Source organism: Engystomops pustulosus, chromosome 5 (genome assembly GCF_040894005.1).
Source record: "Engystomops pustulosus chromosome 5, aEngPut4.maternal, whole genome shotgun sequence".
NCBI lineage: Eukaryota > Metazoa > Chordata > Amphibia > Anura > Leptodactylidae > Engystomops > Engystomops pustulosus.
Window position 1 is genome coordinate 154,890,084 of NC_092415.1, and position 17,863 is coordinate 154,907,946.

The window sequence follows — 17,863 nt, forward strand, 5'->3', positions numbered from 1 at the left end:
TGACATTAAAATACTACAGTACTACAGAATATTGCTGCTTTAGTGACAAAAATCCACTGGTCCCCAGTGAGATACATAGGTGTTGTGCTGCACATCCACATGACTGCTGAGACCACTGTCTAGGAATTGATGGCAATAATCACATGGATGATTCAGGACAATAAATCAAAGACCACCCAAGAGCTGCTACTGGAGTGGTGGAGTATTAAATCGGTAGGTAATTTTTTACCATAGTCACATTTTCTGCACCAAGTAAGTAGAGTTTTTTTTTTATATTTACTAAATATGCTAAACTTGTAAACAAATATTCTATTTCAGATATTTTGTTCAAAAATATCACAATTACGTAGTTTTCCCCATATATAAACTCACATTTAAAGGAATTCAGAAACGCTGCAGTAAATCTGGAAGCATATCCAAAATTTGGCTTGTGAACTTGACCAAGCTGGAGCAGATGATTTTCTGTGGGGGTGCTTGGAAGTTCCATCAGTTCTGTATCATTGTATGTTTTCCCAATGAAAAGTACAAACAGAGCGAAACCTTTACACTTGGCTTCTAAAGCTGCTTCCCTCAGAGTTTGTTTGTCCCACACGCTTGTCTCTCCGGATAATATCATGATAATGACCTTATTTTTCTTTAGGTCTGAGGTTTTATACATGATGTTTTCAAGCATCCACTTCAATGAAAGTCCAAAGGCTGGTGCATCTCGCAGACGATGAGTATTTTCTTGTACATGTCTCTTCATAATATTTGCTCTTCTGTATGTTAAGAAATCAAACTCAACATGAGGCTTTCCTTTATTATCTGAGCGTAATCCAGGGGGCGCACTACTGACCAGAGCCACTCGAGTACCAGTGTTCTCTACATCCAGTCCATCAATCACTGTACTGATGAAGCTTCTTGCTTCTTCATACTCCGGAAGGTTAATATTGTAAGAGCTATCCAAGAGAAAACCTACATCCAGAGATGCCTTATTCAGGCTAGAATTCTTTTTCCCACAGAGTGAATCTACTTTGCACTCATCTAAAAGTAGACACAAAAAGAATATCTCAATTTTTGATGAATTATTAAAAATGGAAGCACAAAACTGAAGGAAACTTTAGAGTAGCCCTAACAAAACAAAATGTAAGTAAGAGAAAAAACATAGAGATGCAAAAAGTCAAAATGCATGTGTCACCTCTCTCTCTCTCTCTCTGTCTCTCTCTCTCTCTATATATACAGTATAATAGATTTAGGCCCTTATGCACACGACCATCAGGGGGACATATGTAAGGCCCGAAGCTTGCGGCTGTGCATAGGTCCCCCATAGACAGCAATGGCGCATGGGCTCATTCCGAGTCATAGCTGCAAAAAGATAATGCCTGCTATATCTTTTGCTGCATCTGCGGCCGTGCGGCTAGTATTTTTCCATGGAAAGGGGCAGGGGCGAGCAACTCTCAACCGCTACTCCTCTCCTGCGCACCAACATATGCCCAACGGGCTACAGCATGGCGGGCATATGCTCGTGTGCATGAGCCCGTAGGGTTTTTTGTATTGTTAACACTTCTTTTCTTATACTAATCTAACGCTTTATTATTACTTTATTATGTCTTTGGCTATTAGTATTTGCAGTAAATGTATTTATTACATTACGAATATTATTTGACTAAAAAAAAACTGTTGTCTCTTTTCTAGCTTTGACATGGTGTCTGTATCGGTTTTGCTGTTTCTTTACTGTGGGCTTGGGGTTTGGGTGAGTTGTTTTATCAGAGAGCTGCCATCCCTGCAGCATCAATTTAGCAGCTTAAAATGTAATCATTATTGTGGTGAACATTTCTCTAATACACTTCATCAACAAATTCTGCTCAGTTTGTAAAAAAAGCATGAGTAAGGGCCACACGTAAAGGCCTGAAACGCGTTGGTTTGCCTACTTTTTATGCCATTATTGGATCTTTATTATTATTGGATCTTTGTACCAGTATGGATTAAATAAAGGAACCAAGCTTTTTTTACCATATTTTTTGTGTGCTGGAGGAGCAAATTTCTTCCCTTGGATTATATTCACACCATTGGCCGATGCGGTTTCCTCACTCCCTCTCCTTAATCCGTGCACCAGTTTGAAGGACATTTTTGGTGGTTTTCAGTGCATCATAAGGTGAGCTGACAATATTTGTATTGTTTTCCATGTGAATACAATCAATTTTTTGTTTGCACATCCTTCCCATAGTGTCTGTGGAGGCGGCTGCATGAGCTCACATTTAATGCCATGTGTTTGTTTACACATCACTGGCAGTGAATTAACCCCTTCACTTTCAGCTTGATCTTTATAAATACTGCTTATAGCATACTACAGCCAGGAAGAGAGCAGATGAGTTACAGTAACAGGAGAGAGTAACATGTATTAAAGGGGTTGTCCACTTTTCAATAAATCTCTTCCATTAGACAGGTCTCAGCATGTAAATGTACTTATGTCTTTGCCTCTTGTGAGAGCTTCAGCCTCTCTCTGTTATCCACTTGCTGCACTTTGCATCTCTACACAACGTCCTGCTTCACACTCCTTCAGCTCGTCCTAATGACAACCTCTAGTGTGTCTTTTTTGTCTCAGTCTGTCTCACTGACAGACTCAGGGAGAAGGGGGGGGGGGGGGGAAGCACTATTAGTCATAATCTCCTGCTGCAGGACCCTCCAGGAATATTACTAAGACAGTAAAGGCACATAGCCATTTATGTTAAACAGTGGCCAGCCCCTTTAAATCCTGCACACATATTTGCCATAGCAACGTAGAAGTAACACTGCAACTAAGGAACACTGAAAGACTGTTTTTTTTACAAACTAAGCAGAATTTTTTAATGAAACAGATTTGAAAAATGTTCACAAAACTTCCTCCACACAATATCAAAAATCACCAGAATTGACGGTTACTCTTTAAGACCACCTGCAACACAACGTACCCCTTTATCCCTGTCCTGAAGACTGACATACCCAGCATGCTGTGGAATTTGCATATCTTTTCTTCCAAAAGTATCTTTTGACTGAATGTAGTGTTTTTTAGATCTATTTAAATGTATATCACTACAAATTTACATATACTACTTCATACTCTTCCAATACCCTGTGCGATCGAATGAATCTTTTTACAGATCATTACTTTAAGCCTGCACTTTTAGACTTACCATAACAAAGAGTACACATGAGGAAGGGTTGCACTTGTCGTTTAAAATCATTTCCAGAAATCTCAATCAACTGGAAAGTCCCTGAGTCATCCGTCTGTTAAAACAATAGTTTCAGAATTAGATCTAATGTTCTGAAAGGAAAATATGTTGTTCCCTATTGCATTAAACCACATTTACATGTTGCTTATTGTCATAAGGCAGTGATGGTGAACATTTTACAGACTGAGCTCCCAAACTACAAGCATAACATACTTATTTATCACAAAGTGGCAACATGGCAATTTAAGCAATAACCTATTGCTCCATGTTCTTCTACAACCTTCAGTAGTATTGCCCCCCAAGGCCACCAATACAGTTGAAAGTGGGAGGAAAATTCAGACTATCATAGCAGCTTCTCTCCACGGTCTCTCTGTGGGGCAAGCAGATGAATGTCCAAAGATAATCCAGCTCTGTCCACACTTTCTCACTCTTCTTGCCGTCCCAAACAGCCAAGGATTTAAAATAACACTGAGAGCAGCATATGTTAAGTTGCCTCGGACTGCAGGCAGGTTCTGCGAGTCCTGTCTGGTGAACTCTCTGCTGGGCGATGGCTTTGGTGCTCAAAGAAAGGGCTTTGAGTGCCACCTATGGCACCCGTGCCAAAGGTTCACCACCACTGTCATAGGGCATCATCTTATCAGTTCATGTTTATATAGATTATTTTACAGTGCTAATTCAAAAGAAGCCACTGAAATTCTAATCAGCAGAGAATTCAGCTCTGAAGCTAATAGAGTTGTATATGCAGCTCTGGATTATAAACAGTTAGTAACATTACTTCTAATGCTATGGGCATATAATAACATTTTCTTTGTCCAATAGAATGTGTCCATCCTTAAATTAGTTGTGTCTCTAAAGCAAGTTATGACCTAGCAGATGACATGATCAGGAATGATGTAAATTGAAAAAGTTGAAGATGTTTCAAAGTCACTCAGTCAAACATATCTTCTGGTCCTGATGGCATAGGCTACAAGCTGTGCTGAGTCCATATAAAGAAATCCTGATCCCGACAACCCCTTTAACTATGTATATCTAATTTATCTGAGAAACAGTTATGGCCAGACTTATCCCTAAGCAATCCATATATTCTCACTTGAACTATGACCTGAAATTCCTGCTTTAGAGATTTGAAAGATTCCAATAACGCCAGTACAGTGGTGACTTAGACAATATAATGCAATAAATAAATGCAATACAATAAAATAAAGGTAAATTCTTACTGATATAGCGCGTTTGATTGCAGGCGCTGAAGTGAATGAAATAACTGCAGCTGCGATGCCCAGAGCGCTGTACTCCATGACGGCTGTGCTGATTGTAGCTGGGTCGTCGGTACGACCATGGCTGAAGAATACTGCCACTCTTCTTACAGTCGCTCCTTGGAAAGATCTCTTGAAGACATTTTTGGCTACAAATCTCATACAAGCTCCAATGTCACGACCATTATTAGAACTTTCCAGAGAAATGTTTTTTATTGCACTCAGCAATTTTTCTTTTTTTTGGAAGTCAGAAAACCTAATCAGATAATTAGTATGTTTGTTATAAGACGTCACTGCCACTCTTGCCCCAACTGGACAGTTACTTCCTCTGATGGTTACATTAGTCATGATAAAAGTCACAGTATCGATAATTCGTTTGAACATTGGTGGTTTCACATCACTTGACATGTCCAATGCAAACACCAATTCTGTGGGATAGACAGGGCATCTGCTTTGTCCTAGGAAGGCAAAAGTTTTGTCTTGGTTATTGTAAATGTACGTCAAGTTTTGGCTGAAGTAGCACTAGCGTAATAACCAGAAATATGAATAAGATGTATCTAGTAGAAAAAGAATGCAATGATATACATTATTTTATTGCTTAAAGAGAATCTTAAAGGAAACCTACCACTTCCGATGGTGCGGTGAATCTACTTCATATATAAAGATTACTAAAGCGTTTAAAGACTTTACATCTGTTTAAAAACATAACAAAAATAAGCGCCGGCTCCAGCTCACCCTGAGCTGGTGCACGGCATTTGCAGCTTAGAAGCGCCATCAGAAGTGGTAGGTTTTCTTTAAAGGAGCACTTTCTGGTGAAACTTCCTCTGCTGCAATGAGGATACATCAGACAGGGGAAGGGGGGAAGTGCTGAGGGAGCAGAGTGGGTAACAATCTAACAACCTCTGAAGCTACAGCACCGAGGGGCTCTGGTAACACCGAGTAGCTCTCCACGTGCATTAGCATCATTTTAAAAGTTGATGTTAAAGGAAAGGAGGCCATGGGTAACAAATATAAGAAGATTACCACAGTCACAACAGTTGGATCTAAGATTTTTACATTATGCATACTCTGAAGCGTTAAAAAATGTATGCATCTACTGTATAGAGGCACAAGCCATAAGTGCCTCATTTCACCTTTATTGTTCATAGAAGTCATGTATAAGACAGGACCTTGCTTAGGTTATGGATAGGTCCTAAATAAGCATGGCCCTTAGGTATAGGTTTGATTATCTTTTATGGCACTGCCATTATACATTCTGAGGAAAAATTAAGTTGAGGACTGAAGCTGAACTATAGCACCAGGAACCAAGATTATAGATACTTCCTTACCTTGTATGGTACTGTAGAGTTCTACATTTTTTCACTATTGGACCAAAAGCTTAAAGAAATGATCTTACCTTGACAACATGCTGTAAAGAAAGAGAATGAATGAGTATGGAGGAAAAGGTGCTTCACTACCATGTTCTCTACAGCTGTTCTGTAATAGTATTGTTAATATTCACATAGATTTACCATAACTACATTTCATTAGAGTCAATACTGAAAAAACATATTGGGATCGATTCTTATTGTAAAAACACATCGGGACTGATTTTGGCTGCTAAAATACTCCCTATTGCCTTTATTTTGCGTTTTGAAACTCATTTTAAAGCATCAAGAGAAATGCAACACTAAACATATATGCTTTTTGACCTCAACTCATTGGATTAGAAAGTACCATTATGAGGGAAATTCACTTAAAATGCCTTGTAAAAGCACAGCATTTTTGTAGGTTTTCCAACCCACACACCACTCTGTCCTGATGGGGTGGAGAACGGAAAGTGCAGGGACAGGCGCTGGCTTGAATATTTTTTAAAGTCTCCACCAAAAAGAAGGTTTAACCTGGCAGAGATTTCATTGCAGTGGCGTACTACACGCAAGATATACTGTGATCCAGAGGGGGTATTCTACACGCAGGATATACTAAGAATCAGAGGCGGCGTACTACAAGCAGGATATACTGTGAGCTGTAGTTGGCATACTAAATGAAAGGATATAGAGCCGGAAACATAGTATAAGCAGGATACAGTAAGAACCAAAGGTGGCATACTACATGCAGGATACACTAATAGCCGGAGGCGGCATTCTACACGTAGGATATTCTAAGAATGGAAGGCGGCGTAGTGCATGTAGGATACACTAAGAGTGGTGTTGTACTGCACGCGGCAGGATATACTAATAGCTGGAGGCGGCATTCTACATGTAGGATATACCAAGAGCTGAAGGCGGCGTAATACACTAATAACAAGAGGCGACATTCTACATGTAGGATATACTAAGAGCTGAAGGCGGCGTACTACACTAATAACCGGAGGCGGCATACTACACGTAGGATGCACGTAAGAGCCGAAGGCGGCATGCAGGATATATACACATTCTACAGCATGTTCTTTATGTTTTTAATGTTCAAAGGCAAAAAACATTTAGCTATTTAAAAAACCTTTTTAAAGAGTTTAGTGTTGCATTTCTCCCAATGGGTTTGCAATGCGTTTCAGAAGGTTATGCAAATCCACCATGTGAACACAGCCTGAGCACAGCCTGGGGGGAGGCATATTCTAGACTCCTCTTATTGTTATCCTAGTGAAACAGCACACACTCCACAAATGTTCTAGTATTTATGTATTTCATTTATAAATAGACACCTCAAAAAAAGTGGAAGTATTATTGGATCTTGTCTATTTTGTAGGGTAAATACATTGACACCACAAATCACAGATTGTAGTGTCGATTAATAGTGTGTGTGAAATGATGAGAGATTGAAAAGTAATCTAAGTGGGGATGTAATGTATGTGGCTCTATGTGGGGATCTGGCTATGTACACAATCAGATAATGATGTCCTGCTCTCCATATTCATGGACTATATTATATTCACTTGTAAAGCCAACCCCTTTAAGCCTTCACTGATTTTGTCTATTATGATCTCATTACCGATTAAATTAGGTTGTAAAAGCAGCTTGATAACAGTAATGCTATTGAAATATTTAGGGAATATGATCATACTTACGACACGTTGTACGGATAAAGTCAATAAGTTCACATTGCTGTGCAACAAACAAAAGAAAGGTTATTTATTAACACTTATATTATCACATAAATCTAATGTATTTGCATAGATGTATTTAACCCCCCTCATTCCAAATCCCAAATGCAGTGTGATTGAAAAAAATACATTTGCTATTCTGTTTATTTTTATGCCTTTCACTGTGCGATCCAAATGATGAATCCTGTTTATTATTTTGGGTCAGTAGAATAGAGATAATGGGGCATATTTTTCACAGACGTGACGCAGAAGCCCTGAAATAACCGCAAATGCTAGCTTATTGCTAGAACTTGTGATTATTTAGCCCAATCCGCCACCTTCACGCCAGTGGGGCATTAGGGGGCGTGAAGGGGGGGGCCAGCTGAGCGGAGGTCGTGGACGGCCAGAGGTGGGCGGCGTGGGGGGTTACTGTCCCCACACCTGCGCACTCGCTGCAGCCGGCGACTTTCCAAATGTGAAAATTCTCCAGCTGCATCTATTTCTATGCCAGGCAGGGTCTGGCGTAGAAATACACGCTATGCAAGACCCCGCAGGATACTTCAAGAGGCCGAAGCCTCTTGATGTATCGGGCTGCGCACGAGCACGGCAGGCCTATCATATGATAAATATCCCCCAATATGTTTATATATTTTTGTTGTATTTTATTTTTTTTAAAAGAACAACCTATAACAATGCTGAGAAACTTCAGCCTAAAATAGATTTAAGGATTTCAATACTAAATAATGTACCCAACCAAAGAAATCCAAGACAGCACACTAATACATTGTCAATAAAAGCATATATTTATTAGATAACAAATCTAAAACCACATAAAAAAGAGGAACAACACAAAGAAAATAAAGGGCCCACATAAGGTCACATTGTATACTAACAAAATATGTACCTATATACATATTTTATATGTACCTATATACTGTCTCAGACTAACCGTCTCTGTCACTGACCATCCCTTTTTTATAAACTTTTTTGACAATCTCTTCCAGTAACTGTCTGTCTCTGACACTCTCATTCCAGCGTGTGGTGTCTTGGATTTCTTTGGTTGGGTAAAACTTTTAAAGGAATGTTAATCTTTAAAAAAAATATCTTGCCACATGCCAACACTAGTACAGAGATGCATAAAGTCTATCTATCTATCTATCTATCTATCTATCTATCTATCTATCTATCTATCTATCTATCTATCTATCTATCTATCTATCTATCTATCTATCTATCTATCTACCAATCTATCTATCTAGTCTTGTGTTTACAGACTATTAACCAGAGAAAATAATTTCAATCATACATACAGATTGTGTTGAAATTCCAGGCATTCCTTTTGGTCCCTGAAGATAAAATAAAGATTTATAAAGATAAATATTTAGATATTTGAGTAAATATTTTACAAAATACCAATACCAACATGCTCTCGCCCGGCCGTAGCATAAGGGAGATGCGCTGGAGACATGGAGGGGTGAGAAAATAGTGCTGTATGGCTGTTATTCGGGCGAAGATAGAGCACGCTCTATCTTTTTTGTGGCCACAACTCATTGTACTCACCTACCGAGGCTGGGTGCCATAGCCATCTATGGGGGACATATATCCAAATACATTGCTCAGACCGTTGTGTAAATGGGGACTTACTCTGTAGCAATCTATAGTCTGGCAGAATGTTTTAATTATTTATAATCATAACATACTTCATGTAGTCATACAAAAATGATTCATTTACCATCCCTATATTTAATAGTGTAGATATATGTTTATAACCAATCAAGTATGTTTTATGTGAATTAAGACTACAGATTATGAAAATGATAGATACCAATTAGAAATGACTAATAATAAAATAAATAATTACTAAACCTACCCTGCGACCAGGGCCTCCTGGTATCCCTGGATCTCCAACTGTACCTCGTTTTTGTGTGATCTAAAGGTAAAAACAACATTTTAAAGTTATGTACATTTAAAATTATAACAAGCTTATATTTGTGGCTTAATAGCCAGATGGTAGATTTGTATTCATGGTAGATGACATTTCAAAATAGAAGAGCAAAATCCTACTTCATTGGAGACTTAAGCAAGTATTAGCTGTAGCCCCTGGCATTGCCAGGGACCGTAAATAACTGCTCTTAGCTATAACAAAATAGAATGTATTAACAAAAATACATTGCTCATAAATATCACAAATCAAAGACAGACATTTTATTATTAAAAATCAATAAATATGATATACAACACAGATTGACTAAATAATTGTCCAGGTAATGTGAAGTGCATTATCTGAAACTCTTTATTCTAGAGCAGGGGTCCCCAAACTACGGCCCGCGGGCCACATGCGGCCCGCGGTCCGTTTCTATCCGGCCCCCATCCCATCCAGTGCCCGGGTGCCCCCAAATGATAAATCCGGATCCAGGGCTCGGTGCTGGCATTGACAATAATGTTAATGATTAGGCCGCGGCCTTCGGCGGTCAAGCAGGGGCCTCCGTCCGGACAGGAAGCTCCTGCCCCTCACTGTATAGTGCCCGATGCGGCCAGGAACGGCCGCTCAAGCACTTTAACTGGAGCAATGTGGCCGGAAGACAACCCCGGAGCACATCGCTCCTTGAACTTGGATGCGCGGCCGCGTGATTACGTCATCACGCGGCCGCGCACCCCTTTCTGCCCGGCTGCAGGAAGAAGAAAGAAGACGCGAGGTAAGTACAGGTTTTTAAAATTTTTTTTTAAAACAGCAGTAGAAAGAGTGTGGTGACCCCAATATACAAAGTAATGAATTATGGGGCCATTAGAGAAAATAATAATGAAGGGGCAGTATAGGGAATAATTAATTATGAGGGGCAACATAGGGAATAATTAATTATGAGGGGCAGCATAGTGAATAATTAATTATAATAAATTATTTCCTATGCTGCACCTCAATTATTTCCTATGCTGCTCCTCATAATCAATTATTTCCTATGCTGCACCTCATAATTAATTATTTCCTATGCTGCCTCTCATAAGGGGCAGCATAAGATATAATTAATTATGAGGGGCAGCATAGGATATAATTATTGGTGGAGGTATAGGAAATAATTAATTATGAGAGGCAGCATAGGATATAATTAATTATGAGGGGCAGCATAGGAAAGAATTAATGGGGGGGGGTATAGGAGAGAATTAATTATGAGGGGCAGCATAGGAAAGAATTAATTATGAGGGGCAGCATAGGAAATAATTAATGGTGGGGGGCAGCATAAGAAAGAATTAATGGTGGGGGTATAGGAAATAATTAATTATGAGGGGTAGCATAGGATACAATTATTGGTGGGGGTATAGGAAATAATTAATTATGAGAGGCAGCATAGGATATAATTAATTATGAGGGGCAGCATAGGAAAGAATTAATGGTGGGGTATAGGAAATAATTAATTATGAGGGGTAGCATAGGATACAATTATTGGTGGGGGTATAGGAAATAATTAATTATGAGAGGCAGCATAGGATATAATTAATTATGAGGGGCAGCATAGGAAAGAATTAATGGTGGGGGTATAGGAAATAATTAATTATGAGGGGCAGCATAGGAAAGAATTAATTATGAGGGGCAGCATAAGAAAGAATTAATGGTGGGGGTATAGGAAAGAATTAATTATGCGGGGCGGCATCGGAAAGAATTAATTATGGGGGGCAGCATAGGAAAGAATTAATGGTGGGGGTATAGAAAATAATTAATTATGAGGGGCAGCATAGGATATAATTAATTATGAGGGGCAGCATAGGAAAGAATTAATTATGAGGGTCAGTCTAGTAATTAATGGGGGGGGGCAGCATATTTAATAATTAATTGACCCAATTGATTCATTAATTGGGCCAATAAATAAAATAGTTCACAAAGGGGTATTACGGATGCTGTCACATGTACAGCTAGCGCTGTGTTTTCAAGGAATTTCTTATATATTTTTTTTATTTTAAACTTCAGTCCGGCCCTCCAACAGTCTGAGAGGGACAATGAACGGCCCCCTATGTAAAAAGTTTGGGGACCCCTGTTCTAGAGCCTTTTGATAAACAATCTTTGTTTTAAATTCCAGGTTTTGGCAGTTCCACCTCTTGAACAGAGCAGCTCACTATGAGAAAAGCATGGAGATTGCAAATCAATTTCTGCTACTTTCTAATACAATCGGTCTTCCACTCACTAAATTCTCTCCTACAATCTATTCTTAAGCCAGCAGCCAGGCTTGCCTGTCTTCTGTATACAGTTTAAAATAATAACCCTCATTCACAAAGCTCTGCATAATGCGGTGCCTACCTACCTATCCTCTCTCATCTCAGTCTATCGCCCAAACCATGCTCTATGATTAGCTAGTGATAAAACCCATCTCTTTAGGGAAGCCTATCACACTCGCTAACTACATCAAATTTAAACTCTCTCTTTACTAACCCATCCTGTGTCCTCCTCCCATCTGTTATCCGGCAAACAACAGATAAATACCAAGCTCCAGGCTTCTGCAGACCCATTGACTTTTGTTTTTGTATATGAGATGGCGGCTGATGTCTGGTTCAAGCAGCAGCATTTTTAATTATTAAATTATTTTATTCCGTTCCCTTATAAAGAATGACTGAACCATTATACAAGCTCTTGTGTCACCCCCTTCACCCTCATAGGCTGTAAGCTCTTGCAAGCAGGACCCTCACTCCTATTGTTCCATAGGACTGTTTGTACTCTGCAGTGTAGTAATTTATTTGTATATGTCTCCTATGATTTGTATAGCTCTATGGAATTTGATGGAGTTATATAAATATAGATTATTATTACAAAGGCAAGAATAAGACTGCAGCTCTGGATGTAATTGGAGTATCACAGATGATGTAAGTGTCGCAATTGAAATCATATTATCTTACACATAAGCTTTCTTATACTAAGGATGATAGTGGCAGATTGATACTCCAGGCACTGCCAGAGCGGCAGTCAGCTGATTTGATCTAATGGTAGATAGATGATTGCAGCTCTGGATGTGACTGGAGTATCACATATGATATAAGCAAAGAAATTGAGAATATATTAGCTCATATTACCTCACATATTACTTCACATATTGGGACAGATTTACTTACTCGGTCCATTCGCGATCCAGCGGCGCGTTCTCTGCGCTGGATTCGGATTCGGCCGGGATTTAATAAGGTAGTTCCTCCACTGCTGCGCTGAAAAGCATCTGAACGCGCCGGAATTCACCGAGGCCGGCTGAGTGAAGGTAAGTGCGTCCCGAGCGGCACATTTTCCGTTTTTAAATGCGGCGGTTTTTCCGAATATGTCGGGTTTTCGTTCGACCACGCCCCCCGATTTCCGTCGCGTGCATGCCGGCGCCGATGCGCCACAATCCGATCGCGTGCGCCAAAATCCGGGGGCAATTCAAGTACAATCGGCGCAAATCGGAAATATTCGGGTAACGCGGCGGGAAAACACGAATCGGGCCCTTAGTAAATGACCCCCATTATCTTATATATAACCTCACACATTACCTCACATATTGTCTCACACATAAACTGTTTTAAATTCAAAGAAATTGAGACTATATTATCTCATATCACCTTGCATATTACCTCCCATATTACCCCACACATAAACTGTTTTAAATTCATTGCCTATAGTAATCAATCAAAGCTCAGAGCTCATATTAATAACCTGTGGCAAAATAAAAACTAAACTGTGTTTGGTAGTCAGAATCTGAGCTGTGATTGGTTGTTAACTGCCGCAGCAGCCAGCAGTCAATGGATCCTGTAAATGGTGAATTTAAAAAAAGCACAGAGTGAAAATTTTGACCCATAAAACCTAGTCACAGGGATTGACTGTGCAAAATTTGGTGCTTGTAAATGTGACGGTGCAGATTCCTTTGGCGGACATACACACACCTACACTCAGCTTTATATATTATATTTGAATTAACTTTGTAACACATTGAATAATACTTATCAAAATGTTTACAGCAGAAATCTGTGGTCTTTTTCTAAACTTGTCATTTTCTAAACTTTTATTGCTAAAGAGTTAATGTAAAAACCTCATCCATTTGTTTTACTGTACTTACGCTTTGTCCCTTTTCACCACTTTTTCCATGTTCTCCTACTACACCAGGTTCTCCTTGCTCTCCCTGATAAACAATTTACATGATATTAAAATAATAATAATGCATACAAAGTTCAATTGATAATGTTTCTTTTTGCAAACAATGAATGTTTTTATATTTAACAAGTGATATTAATAATATATCAGTTTACAGGATTTTTTATCTTGCTTGTTCTTTCATCTACTTTTTATAGCCATAATTTATTCATCAATGCTGCCGTATAAGGACTTGTTTTTTGCAAGTCATTATATTTCTAATGGAAAAATTTTGGGGTACATATAACGGATGTAAGATCTCACTTACATCTGAATTTTTATGGTATTAACGCTATTCCTATATTTAACAGGGTAATTTCTGGGCTTGGGCCTAACCTTCTTTCTGTTACTCTAGTAATCAGTTTGAAGACTTTCTCATAGATATCTTTAAGGTGGGAGCATAAACGCAAGACATGATATTCAATGGCTTCAGAGCCACAGCCTCTCCAGCACTTTTTTTTAATAGGATTTTAATATTTTTGATAATCTTTTTTATAGATGGCCAAATACCATCTTAGTTATAGTTTCCTTAATATTTCTACATGGAGCCAAACTTTTAACATGAAGAAATAAAGGATTTATTATTTTTAAAGAAGTGCCGCGATTTCATCATTATTTTGGATAGATTAGGTCTATATAGCCTAAAAATTTGCCAGCTGTATCACATTGACTAATGAGGGATAGTCAATTTTGTTCACCTTTAGCTTACCATGTCTAAGGTTATACCACATGTTAGCTGTATTAATTTGGACCAGCATTTTATAACAACATTTTCACTGGATTAGGGCATTTTACACTAAAAGTCCATTTTAACCCCTTAAGGACCAGGCCCTTTTTCGTTTTTGTGTTTTCATTTTTCACTCACCACCTTCAAAAATCTATAACTTTTTCCATGTAAATTTTTCCATGTAAAGAGCTGTGTATGGGCTTGTTTACTGCGTAACAAATTGCAATTCAACGTGATGATATTTAATATTACATGCCGTGCACTGGGAAGTGGGAAAAAAACGCCTTTGCGCCATTTTCATGTGGGCTTGGATTTTACGGGTTTCACTGAGAGCCCCAAATCACATGTCTACTTCATTCTTTGGATCAGTAAGATCACGGAGATAACACATTTGTATAGGTTTTATAATGTTTTCATACATTTACAAAAATTAAAACCTCCTGTACAAAAAAAAAATTCTTCATTTTGTGTCTTCTGGCGCTAATAACTTTTTCATACTTTGGTGTACGGAGCTGTGGGTGCTGTCATTTTTTTGTGACTTTTGATTGCGTTTTCAATGCTACTATTTTTAGAACTCTGCAACCTTTTGATCACTTTTTATTGAATTTTTTATATTTTTCAAAATGGCAAAAAAGTGCCATTTGTGACTTTGGGTGCTATTTTCCGTTACAGGGTTAAACGCAATTAAAAAACGTTATTATATTTTGATAGATCAGGCATTTTCAGATGCGGCAATACCTAATGTGTTTATGATTTTTCCTGCTTATTTATATTTATATGACTATTAAGGAAAGGGGGGAGATTGATCCTTCCGTATACTGCCATACTACAAATCGCACATTGTAATAGATAACCTAAAACAGGAAAGACCAGATTTTTGTGTGACCCAAGGCTTTCATGGCAACAGATCGCCGCTCCTCGATGACATCACGAGGAGCGTCGATCCGAGCCAAGATGGCGACGCCCACTCGCTGCCGGCTCATTAATGCCGCCGACAGCGATCAAAGGGTTATTTGTGGAGCAAACACCCCCTACCCAACAGGACGTACAGGAACGTCTTTTCGCGCTAAGGGATTAAATAGTAAATCCTCCCTACTGTGTACTTTATCCAGATTTCAGTTGTGATCAGCCAGATGGTAGTAGTTTTTTCCTTGGTACAGCTCATGCTTTCTCTCTATGTATATCAATTTGTACCCACTATATAAATTGCACTCTAAACGCTGCAGCCTTAGTGTAACAGTTCTGGACGCAATATGTATGTATACATTATAAATAGATTTTATCCAGTGTACAACATAAACATAGCTCTGACCATTATGAGTACCTTAAAACCGATCACTCCTTGTCGCCCTTGAGGTCCCTGTGGACAAAAATAAACAATGCATCCCATAAGGTAGCAGCCATATCTAGCATTGTATACTTATTATTCATTGTGCAGAATCTATCCAGCTCATATGAGAATAACACAGGTCACAGATTGTTAGTGCACCAGTAAAATACTTAGATTTGTGTGTCCAGCACATCACCAGGACAAATTTTTACTGTACAGTATTTACTGAAAGTAAATTACAGGCGGTCCCCGACTTAAGGACACCTGACTTACAGACGACCCCTAGTTACACCCGGACCCCTCTGACCACTGTGACCTATGGGAAAGCCCTCTGGGTGCTTTACTTTAGTCCCAAGCTGAAAAGATCAGCTGTAAGGTGTCTGCAGTGAAGCTTTATTGGAAATCCTTGTTCCCATGAACAAAAAGTTCAACTTAAAAGACATCTACCAGGATGGAGAATAGTAAACCAAGCACACTGACATGCAGTTATGTGCTCCCTCTGGCAGGATCTGCTGTTCTTTAAGTTTCTTATTCCTTGTTTTTTTTACATTTAAAATTATGCACATGAGCCTGAGGGGGCTCTAGGTTTGCATAATTAATTTTTTTTTTGTAAAAAACTGAATAATAAACTAAGTGAATAGCAGATCCTGCCAAAGGGGGCACACACCACCGTGTCAGTGTATGTGCTTTAGAATCCTTCATCCTGGTGATAGATTTCCTTTAAGAACAAACCTAAAGTACAAAATAGGTACCTGATCTGGGGACCGCCGGTATAATGTTTCCCACTTCACAACACAAATAGATCTTTAAAACTGGAGAATTGGCACACAAAGCATAATGTAAAATTATACTTTATAATTGATTTTACTAAATAAATAATATTTGAAAAAACCTTAAAGGGGTATGTTCACAAGCAGTATTTATAGGTTATTCAATATATTGATGATACATGTTAAAACATCCAGCCTGGAACCCCCACTAATCACTACTATTAGGGGACCAGACAAGATTTGGTAAAATCTCATCTGCTACACCAGTTATGTCCAGCGCACTGTGCAACTAACCCATTCTAGTTTACCCAGCGTGGATGTGCCCTTAAGTTTTATTTGTCTTTTTATCATATATCGTATATAGTCACCTTTAATCCCTTTTTACCAGGTGCTCCAACTGCAGGTTTTCCACTTTCTCCCTGTATGAAATCAGAATGGAGGCATTAAACTTATGACAATTACATTTAATAAAACTACACACTTGTGTGTAGTTATAAGAAAGTGAATAATTATTGAATATCTGGAATAACTGTGTTTCCCCAAAAATAAGACTTTTCAAGGATTGCGCCAGGGGGATTTAGAAGGGGATTGTGTTGCACGTGATCGGATTTTGGCGCCTACTTTCATGCGACAGAAATCGGGGGCGGGCTGTTGGACGATCCGATAGATTCAGACTGAGCGCGGGATTTAACATTTAAATTGTGTCGCAAGACAATGCACTTACATGCAGCAGGAAGAAGATGGTGAACTCTGGCGGAACTGAGCGGGAAGCAACAGATGCAGGAAACCAGGCGCATTATTTTAGTGAATCGCGCCGGTGTCCATGATCGTCGGACAACGCACAGTGGGGATCGCGACAGGACTGGGTAAGTAAATGTGCCCCAGTGTCTTTTATACATTTTTGCGCCCAAAGAAACACTAGGTCTTATTTTCAGGGGATGCCCTTTGCTATATCAATCTCATGGATCTCATCAACTCTGATCTGTCTCATCTCTCTTTCTATGTGTCAGATACTAATACAATGTTCAGAACAAATGAAAGTGTAGATAAACCTGGACCCTGATAATTTAAACACATTGTCAGCACACATCATCTCACAGCAGTAAAGGGGCAGTGGGTAAAATTGTAAAGGAAGGAGTTAAAATGATCTTTATTGTGTAAACATCACTAGGGGATTAAAATTTAAGAACTTTCTTTTATGAGAAAAATCCAATAGTATTACTATTGTGAACTGCAGCTATTTCCCTGGTTATGTTTATGGAACCTGTATACCAGCTTATTTATTTGGAGGTCTTCTATTTCCCTATTGACAGATTTTCAATGATCCCTTCATTGTCTATGAGATGTACCTTGCACCACACTGTGTAGTGGGTAAATTATTACAAGCTAACACAATGG

The 17,863-nt window shown here is 38.9% G+C and overlaps 1 protein-coding gene across 1 annotated transcript in view; it reads right to left on the reverse strand.

Annotated features, from left to right (window-relative positions):
- LOC140133380 (collagen alpha-6(VI) chain-like) overlaps positions 1-17,863 on the reverse strand; it is an 80,597-nt gene that overhangs the window by 8,889 nt on the left and 53,845 nt on the right. The window contains exons 27-36 of the mRNA XM_072153493.1: positions 16,834-16,884; positions 15,690-15,725; positions 13,565-13,627; positions 9,373-9,432; positions 8,813-8,848; positions 7,488-7,524; positions 5,841-5,852; positions 4,409-4,902; positions 3,153-3,246; positions 373-1,023 (exon numbers count right to left, since the gene is read on the reverse strand). Coding sequence (XP_072009594.1) covers positions 373-1,023; positions 3,153-3,246; positions 4,409-4,902; positions 5,841-5,852; positions 7,488-7,524; positions 8,813-8,848; positions 9,373-9,432; positions 13,565-13,627; positions 15,690-15,725; positions 16,834-16,884 — 1,534 coding nt within the window. The remainder of the gene's footprint in view (positions 1-372; positions 1,024-3,152; positions 3,247-4,408; positions 4,903-5,840; positions 5,853-7,487; positions 7,525-8,812; positions 8,849-9,372; positions 9,433-13,564; positions 13,628-15,689; positions 15,726-16,833; positions 16,885-17,863) is intronic.